We start from the raw sequence: 8,856 nt of genomic DNA on the forward strand, positions 1-8,856 counted from the left end.
TATGGTAAATAGCTAAATTCACTTATAACCATGTCCATCCCAATATTATAGCATTATGTACTGTACTACAGTGTATAACATAACTGATTAAAAGACATAAGTAACCCTTACATGATAGGTTCTAATACATTAGCTTTAAGTTCATTTAAATAACATTGATGAACTAAAAGAAACAACAGTAATCACAAAACAATATAATCGGTTAAATAACATTCATTCTGCCTTTGTGATTAGCATGCACCACTGTAATGAAACGGTAATAAGCTATAGGATCTCTGACAGTCTGCTTCAGCCTGTCATTCCCCACACAGCCAACACCAGAACCAGGAGTTTTCATTCAATATAAAAACAAGACCGTGGTGAAATGCAGGTGCTGTGTAAAGGGAACTTGGGCAGGTGACAGGAAAAGATTCTATTACTAGTTGGATAAGTCTCTTGATCCTTGTCAGTGGCACGGTTAATTTGAAAGTTGCAGTTAAAAGACTCGGGTTTAATTTGAACCTCCTCTGCTCTTCTTTTCATCCATAACCATATTAACCAGATCGAAACACAGATTTGGGAATGTTAAATGCGCAGTTGTCAAGACTCTGCTGTTACATATAATGTATTTGTTTTAAAAAAGTGTTAAAGTTTAAATCTGAGGTAAACTCAGTCAATTTAAGATGGGTCACTATTTGTCTGGAAAGGATTTATTTTATTATTTGATGCCAGTCCACCTGATAGAGGAGATCTGATTTAATATGATAAAACCTCCAAACGATATATATTTTACAAATTTCCAGCAGCACAGCTAGAGTTCCCCAGCAGAATTAAATACAAACAGGTTTCTACAACATGTACAGTAGCACAGTTCATCTCCTAGCCATATACTTCGGCTGTACTCGCTCATGTCCAGAGAACAGTTTATATGTTCAACAAAAGAAGACTTTTGATTATCAATGCATCTTCACTCCCCTAGGATTGGATTTTTATTTCACAATGCAGAGATACTGAATATAGCCAATAAAATATATCTTAAGTTCTAAATAAGCAGAGCTGAAAAGAATTTATTACTCCAACTTTATTTAATATGGCAAAGAACACAAAAGGTATAATTAACATTATAGTGAGGGGAAAGGCAGTGAATAGGTGATGAACTCTTAAACAGAAAAAAACATTTTAAGTTTATGTAACAACACTAATACTAGCAATATAAGTACCTAAATAAAGTACCTGGATTAGTTCAGCTATGTTCTGTTCAAACAAGAAAAAAATACATTTGTGTTGCTGCGTCTCATCTACATAAAATTAGTTTTCCTTATTTTCGCTGGTTTTCTCTGTAAGACCCCTTGCTCTGGTGATCTCCTCTTCGAGGATTTTCAGCTGCAGTAACTTGATCTGTTCTAGAGCATGAAAAATAACCAAGAGGATATTTTGCACATTTTTGAGCATAGAGATCTTAACCGTTACATCTATTTTCTGCAAGATAGGACACACTTTACTTATCTTAACGAGTAAAAATGCAACTGCAGAATCACATTTTGCCACTGACTGCAGATACGCTTAGCCGGTTTGAAATCCCTGTTTAGGGCATCCACTTAAGTTTTACTTAACATGTTTATAGTGCATGTTCAAATGTACTGTACAGAGGATCAGAGCACACTCACCAGAATGCAACAAAGTCAAGTTGTAAGGGATAAACCATGGACTGCTGAATCAGTGTTAATCCACAGTGATCCATCTCTAAGTATGTTTTTTTTTGTACTAAGAGCTCTGGAATTATTCAAAACATTACAAATACATTTAAACCCTATCTTTGGAAGTGTATGTTAATTTCAGCCTCGTGTTGAAGCCTATACACTGCTGACCTGAATAATTAACAATCTGAATATTTGCTGTCCGTCTGTGCCATTACCATGAACCAAATGTGCCACATTGAAAACAGAACAAAAACAAAACTTACCAGCTTTTAATAACTGGGCATTGGCATTTTCGGCATTCTCTATCTCCACTGGAAGTCTTTCTGGAGACTATAAAAATGTTAAATGTTAATGTTAAAAACATAAAAGTTTCCCAAGTCAAAGGTACAGGTGAAGGATCATGTGAGTGAATGGGGCGATTCCTTGTAAGAAACCCCAGTCCTAACAGTAAATACTCCCCGGAAAGTTTTGACAACTTGTTTGGTGTGCTTTCATGACAGTTTAAAAAACTATGAGGAATGCTGCCAAGTTCTAAATAAAAAAGCAACAGGAATGGGAACAGTCACACTTTTAAAGTGAAATAAAGCTAAAAGTATTAGAGCTTACATAAATGGAATACATATTCTTGTGATCTTCCAACAGCTGCTGAAGCTGATTTTCAAACTTCATCCTGTTAAAAAAATAGTATGTACACATGAATTTTTCATTAATTGTAACACTCACTCAGTTTATCTAGGCTGTGATAATTAAAAGTCTGTCTATATGACTGTTATATATAATGATATAATTGGTGATTTTTGTCAGTGAACATCTAATATTATATTGAACATTATTTAAAGTTTCTGTGCACGTTGATGACATAGAATGCAGTTTGTATGATAAGCATGTCTCCATGTCTATTTAAATCAATTATACATTTATACCATTATAATACAGTTCCTTGTATTCTTAACTACATCTTGTTCTTCAAAACTGTGGTATATTCTTTAAAAAATCTTTTAAAAAAGGACAAATGGTAAATGATAAAATATAATGTTTTTGCAAGTTGATTAAGTCTTAACTATTTTCCTCAGTTACAATTTGCAGGCTTTCCATTTTAGACTTAAGAACAATAAGGTTCCCATTTATAGAAGTCCACTGAAACTGATGCAAGTCCTTACCTAAAGAGTAGTGGGAGTCTGTAACAAGATACGTTGGCTTTTGTACCCTGGCTTATTTTGAGAAATCCTTTTAAAATTCTAGGATTACCTGCCAAACTGCCTCACCTTAACAACTGTGCTTAATGTTCTAAGCATTTAAAACGTATACTGTATATCTAAACAAAATGAAGAAGATGAATCTGCACCTTTGTTTCCTGTGTTTTAACTTGGCCTCCTGAATTTTGAAGGTGTACTCTTCTAGCAGCTGCTCATGTTCACTGTTTAATTGATGTCCCCTAAATAATAAACAAAAATGTAAACACAAAACCTGTGTCACATGTTAGCCATTTTCAAATCCATCTACATGTTTGTTTACCTACATACTTAGATTATGAGGGCAGCATAAAGGGTGCTGTAGATTTCTCAGGACATTCAGAAAAACAAGTCAGAAAAATGATGGCATTTTAAACTCTTTCACAACAATCCTGACTGGCTCAGACTTTATTTCAGGAGTAAACGCCATTGTTCATTCTTACCTGTTTGTGTCCTCTTTGAGCTCACACTGGTACTGCAGAGTCTTACAGGCATCTGCAGAGGAGGAAACAAAAACGTTCATTTTATGTAGGACTTATCAGGGCTGTACATGTAAGTCTAGGCTTGGTCTGTAATACGCAGTAAACAATATGAGAGTCTTGGTTTTAAATCGATAGCTTTGGCAACTCTCCGTCTGCTGTCAGTTTAATATTGCAAGTCTGTTTAAAAGCATTACCTTCTTTTTCTCTGTAAGCCTTCTCCAGCTGAGAACGCTCTGTGTGCACTAGAGGAAAGGAGAATATAATGAAAGCCGAGTTGCATGTGGTATTACTTGGGGGGGGGGATATTAAAACTGCAACAGCGGAATTTTAGCAGAAGTTAAAGTACCATTAGGTAAGCATGCATGTGTGCATTTTATACACAATGAATGAACATTCAATTGACCACAGTTTCTGACTGTAAACACTAAACTTCCAATATTCATCAGTCTATATTCTTCATGAGGGGTGGCACAGTTAGAATTGCTGCCTTGTAACATGGGGCCCGGGGTTTGATTCCAGCAATGAGGTGCTATCTGTGTGGAGTTTGTATGTTCTCTCCGTGTTCGCGTTTCCTCTGGTGTTCTCTGGTTTCCTCCCAGTGTCCAAAGACATACTGGTTGGTTAACTGGCTTCTGGGAAAACTGGCCCGGGTGTGAGTGTGCGCGCGTCTATGTTGGTGTCTGTTCTGCAGTGGACTGGCGTCCCGTCCAGGGTGTACCCCGCCTTGCGCCTTGTTGTCCGCCTGAAATTCCAGCTCCCACGTGACCCTGAATGGGACCAAGAGGTTAGAAAATGGATATCCTTCAAGAGGAAATTCGCATTTTAATATTTACATGGTGTTATTCTGTCAGAATGTCATAACTTTGATTATAAATTCTAAATAGTTCAGGTGGGTAGCTGCCTCAGCATGCGTAGGCTGCAAAGGAACAAGTAGAGGTTTATTCCCTGCTGAAAAGAGAAGAAAGGAAACAACATTTTGGCCTTGGAGCTTTGTGACACCCAAGAAGTTTCCTTTCTTCTCTTTTCAGCATGGAATAAACTTTTACTTGTTCCAAATTCTGAATGACCATTTCCTACATTAATATCCATTTGCAAAGAAACGTTGTTAGAGAACAATTCACACTTACGGGCATCTAATTCTTCCTTCAGGGTCTTTTTCAGGGACTCGCCCTCTTTCAACTCTTCTTCTAAAGCTGTTTTCCCTGGGTGGGGGGAGACACATGTAAGACTTGGGTTGTAGCCCACCAAAGGGACGCGAAACTGTTAAGACACAAGTTTTGAGTTTTTTGGTCTAAAATCCCTAACATACAATTGTCATAGCAGCAATATACGACATGAAATGCACTAGGGTTTTTTTTTTTTAACTGAACGTCTAAAATGAACTTTTAGTTCACCTTTTTGCAGTTTCCTTAATTTATTCATTAGGTCTTCCATCTTGAGTTCCGCCTTATCGCCTAAAACAGAATAAAAACACTTATGTAATCTCTTTTGAAGTGATGGCAGCAGTTTCTCCCAAGAAAAGCATTACTATTGAATCCGTTTGCATCTGTTAAAAGCAGGTACTGTGTAGAAATGAGCCTCTCGAATAAGTTCAATACTAAGACTGCGCTTTCGTAATTTATCTGAAAATCTGAATATTTGACTGTTGGCCACGTAAGATGTACACACCAATAATTTTTATTTACGCTAAAAACGGCTTTTTATGCAAGCAAAAAAAAAAAACAACCAACGATTTGAGTAACATACGGCGCCTTGTTCTTTTACAATTTCATACCGTCTTTCAGCTCTTCCGTATTTTGTAGGATATCTTCCATATCTAAACTTCAACCTGGAAGACGAAACGGACAGACATACGGTAATAATTCAGCCAATTTCTGTCCACCTACATTTTGAGATGAGGAATATAATTTAATCTATAAGTCTCCCTCGACAGCCTTCACCATTTATTAATGATAAATAACATCTAAGAAGCAGAAGATGAATTTGTCTTAAATGACTGAATATTTGAATAAAGGCCAGCGCAGCAAAACCAGAGACTGAACAATAACTGCTAGATTACAGAACCGACAATTCAGTCTAACCTAGCTAAGGACTTCAGTTTTGCCGTTGATGTTTTTTTTTTTTTGGTATTTCATACAAATATAAAAGCGATTAAACACGCGCTCCTGGAGCGTTACATTCAGCCTGGCCATTGCACGCGACCTGTCCCCAAGGCGCTTGAAGCCGGTGACCTCGTGCTCTGCTCGTTGAAAACGGCTCTCACGCGTGGGCGAATTTTGTTAACGGCTTTGAAACTCTTATGTCTTCAAAACGTTTCACTTAATACACAAATAAAATATTCTTAGCTGGATCATACCTACAAGAGTGAAACTACGTAGTCACATGTCCCTCCTAACGATGGAAAACCTGAGTTTAGGAACAATTTAAAGTGTTACTTTTTACCTAAATGATCCTTTTCTTCAAAAGGTGACTATACTTTTTGCCTGCCCCGCTTGTGACTACGATCATCAAGAACCTTGTTCTACTACATTTATTGCTCAACTTTTGTAGATCAATAGACTCCTTTAATCTTAATGAAGTGAAAGGTTTAAATAAAATGTCCTGATTCAATGAGCTGCTCTTAATTTAAAGTGCTACTTTATGTACCAGGTCTTAGCACAGGGTTGGCTATTTGTCTCCTGAACAAAAAATATTTAAAAGCTACTGGTTTGCATAATACTTTACTCTTTATTTAGCTTACACCTTTATCCAATCAACTACAAAGCCCTGAGCTTGAAACCTCAAGGTTTCCTCCTACAGCTTCCTCAGCCACTACTCAGGGAATCTCAATACTCTTGCACACTCTTCTCCTGGATAAATCCTAGTTCATACAGAGGTTGTCATTCACCACAAAACACAGTTCAGTCCCTCAATACTCTAAGTACCAGCAGAGAAGCCCACAATCCCCAATTTAAACACCAGTCATCTTGCAACAGTACTTAATCAACGAGGTGGTTCTGATGACATCTTTAAACATTTCATGAACATCAGGCCTTTAAAACCACATGAAGAAAAACACACATTCCATCGGTTACTATACAATAAACGTTTTATTGGAAGAAATACCTGTCTTAATAGACATCTATATTAAAGAAGGCATGCACATTTTTAATTGTGCTATACACAGATTAAAAAGATATTTTACAGATGTATGAACAGAAATGAACTTGTTTAAGGTTGGAATTTCACTCACAATATATCAAGTTTTTTGTTGATCTCCTGAATTTCAGACAAACGCGAAGACAAAATGATCAGGTACAAGCCCGTACTGCCGGATCGTAGCATTTTATCGTGGGAACAATTGGAGAAGATAAACTGCAGAGAAAGATTTCAGGACAGGCAAACTAAAGCACAGCTCAGGGCCCCTACCTGCTAACCGAAATAAGTTCCTCATACGAGAACAATGCAGTTTCAGCAACCAAGTGAAACATTTGGGATACACGCGCAAAGAAATAAACAAACAACATGAATGAACCAAGGACACTCCTTGGAAACCTTCCATATACCCCAGGTATAACAGAGCACTTCACTCAGTCAGAGACCTCCATTACTCACAGACAAGTGTTATTACAGGGTGTATTGTGTTCAACATCATTCTAGGGCATACCTGTGAGTACCGACACTTGACTTTGAAATATGAAACATCTGTAACAACAGGTTCCATTCTTTGAGCCACCCCCACTCTCGTTATCAAAACTGCCGGCCGTTTTGTAGGTGGAAGGTCATCCTCTTCCTAGGATGAAGGGAAAACAAACGGGACACGATTCAATGTTTTCCAGGGATCAGCAGTCATTTTTTCACATTAGTGTTTTTCAGTTCTCAAGTGTGTGTGATGTGTAAATTTGGCACTATGAGCTCAGTCGCTGCATTCAGCTCCTGTACCGGACTAATATTGGCAAGCTGGTCACAAACCAGGAACACCGAGAACATCAGCAATGCCCTTCTGTGGCAGCTTTGGATAATAGTCAACTGTCTTTATGGTTTATGTGACATATACAAGTGCGGGAATCCTTTTCTTCTGGACTGCTCTCGGCTTTGTGGTGCTGTAGCTACGCGTACAGAGTCAGGGGCTCAGGGCCTCCTCTGTTAGAGATGCACCTCTTACATCTGGAGCAGAGCCCATGTCCTCAGAGACCCACCTCTGTGCTGTCTTCACAGAACAACCAGCAGCAGATACACAGGGCCATCTGTCCCTGCTAACACCACACCCGGATCCATTCCTTCACTGGTGGTTTCTGCCTTTTCTAATCAGCAGATGACGTATCCCTGGACAGCCTGTTTTTTTAACCCTAACAGGCTTTCACAAACCCCCCAGGGGGATGCATAATGCACTATGGCTGCCGTCGCATCATCCAGATGGGGCTGCACATCAGTGGTGGTGGTGGTGGAGGGGACCTGTAAAGCACTTTGAGTGGAGTGTCCAGTGTACAGAACGGTGCCCCACAGATAGATTTCCTCCTGCTTTCCCATTCCTGAGAAAGAGAAAGCATGCATTTGTTTCAGTAGGTGCTAAAATGCTTTTTAAAGGAAGACTCTTACCTGGGCTGCATCTCAGCCTGGTTCTGCAGAAGCCTATCTGGGAGGCCACTGACATCGAGTGAGAGGAGCAGTAGAGTTGTTTAGACCACGTCTCCCCAGTCACAGAAACGAGTGCTGTATAGGAGGCTGGATAAAAGCTTGGTGGTGGTGCCATTACAGTCCTGTGACACAAGAACTCTGCCTCAGGGCCACTGCTTTCAACCACAGCAACCACATGCAGGGCCAGTGCAGTGCAAAATACTCCCCAAAAGCTCCAGGCCAGTTCCACACACTAGTGCTGTGCAGGATTCACAATTAAGAAGTCAAATTTACACTGTTGCACCCTACCACTCTTTCAAGGATTATGGATTTGAGTTAGTATGGTTAATGAATCTTAGAAACAGCTAATGTGAAACAAGGGGGCAGTTTATTCAAAGTGCTGATTTGCAACACCCCCTGACAACTGCAGATAAAGGAGCAGTAAGAGGATGGTGTAGGTACTTGGATAGCTCTTTCATCTCCACATCTCCAAGGGTTTACTACATACGTCTTCTAGACCATGCAAGTCTTTCTGATAATTTCAAGATTAAGAAAATGTTAGTTCAGTCAATAGTTATTCCTAATAGCTAAATGAACTGATCTTAAGTTCGGGGGAAAAAAACAAAAGCCCTTACCCTTGTAAGATAGCTGGAAATTGGGAATTCAAGAGCCATTCTTACTTCACTAAATAAAATTTCATTCAGTATCTTAGTCAAGCACGTCGCTCAGTCTCAGAGACAAACTCTCTAGCAAAAGAAAGGAGGTCCTGCACAGGAACACGAGCAGTGGTGGCGACACAAGGCGGTCAGCAAGTCTGTGAAGCAGATCGTTAAGGTCACCTGTTTCATGCATTACAGATACGGGAGA

General features: G+C 39.0%; 1 protein-coding gene across 4 annotated transcripts; it reads right to left on the minus strand.

Annotated features, from left to right (window-relative positions):
• Positions 1-1,043: 1,043 nt before the first annotated feature.
• LOC107078590 (synaptonemal complex central element protein 1) lies at positions 1,044-5,597 on the minus strand. Of its 4 annotated transcripts, XM_015357186.2 has the most exons (10): positions 5,475-5,597; positions 5,168-5,221; positions 4,788-4,847; positions 4,521-4,595; positions 3,588-3,635; positions 3,355-3,406; positions 3,025-3,114; positions 2,286-2,349; positions 1,943-2,009; positions 1,044-1,382 (listed from the first exon to the last, which is right to left on the minus strand). In XM_015357186.2, the coding sequence occupies exons 2-10, from the start codon at positions 5,205-5,207 to the stop codon at positions 1,288-1,290; spliced, it is 591 nt and encodes a 196-aa protein (XP_015212672.1). In that variant the 5' UTR covers positions 5,208-5,221; positions 5,475-5,597; the 3' UTR covers positions 1,044-1,287. The 4 variants fall into 4 exon arrangements, with proteins under 4 accessions (XP_015212672.1, XP_015212674.1, XP_015212673.1 ...); XM_015357188.2 differs by lacking the exon at positions 5,168-5,221 and having other exon boundaries at positions 5,475-5,595; XM_015357187.2 differs by lacking the exon at positions 5,168-5,221 and having other exon boundaries at positions 5,280-5,595.
• Between the last annotated feature and the right edge of the window lie 3,259 nt (positions 5,598-8,856).

The sequence above is a fragment of the Lepisosteus oculatus genome, chromosome 10 (genome assembly GCF_040954835.1).
Source record: "Lepisosteus oculatus isolate fLepOcu1 chromosome 10, fLepOcu1.hap2, whole genome shotgun sequence".
Taxonomy (NCBI): domain Eukaryota; kingdom Metazoa; phylum Chordata; class Actinopteri; order Semionotiformes; family Lepisosteidae; genus Lepisosteus; species Lepisosteus oculatus.

What these genes read in the sequence shown, in the direction of transcription:
- LOC107078590 (XM_015357186.2), bottom strand. Translation starts at nt 5,207, where the DNA reads ATGGAAGATATCCTACAAAATACGGAAGAGCTGAAAGACG. An exon ending in GGCTTACAGAGAAAAAGAAG is followed by an intron (nt 3,407 to 3,587) that starts GTAATGCTTTTA and finishes CCTCCTCTGCAG; the next exon opens with ATGCCTGTAAGACTCTGCAG. An exon ending in TGCCCAGTTATTAAAAGCTG is followed by an intron (nt 1,383 to 1,942) that starts GTAAGTTTTGTT and finishes TTCATGCTCTAG; the next exon opens with AACAGATCAAGTTACTGCAG.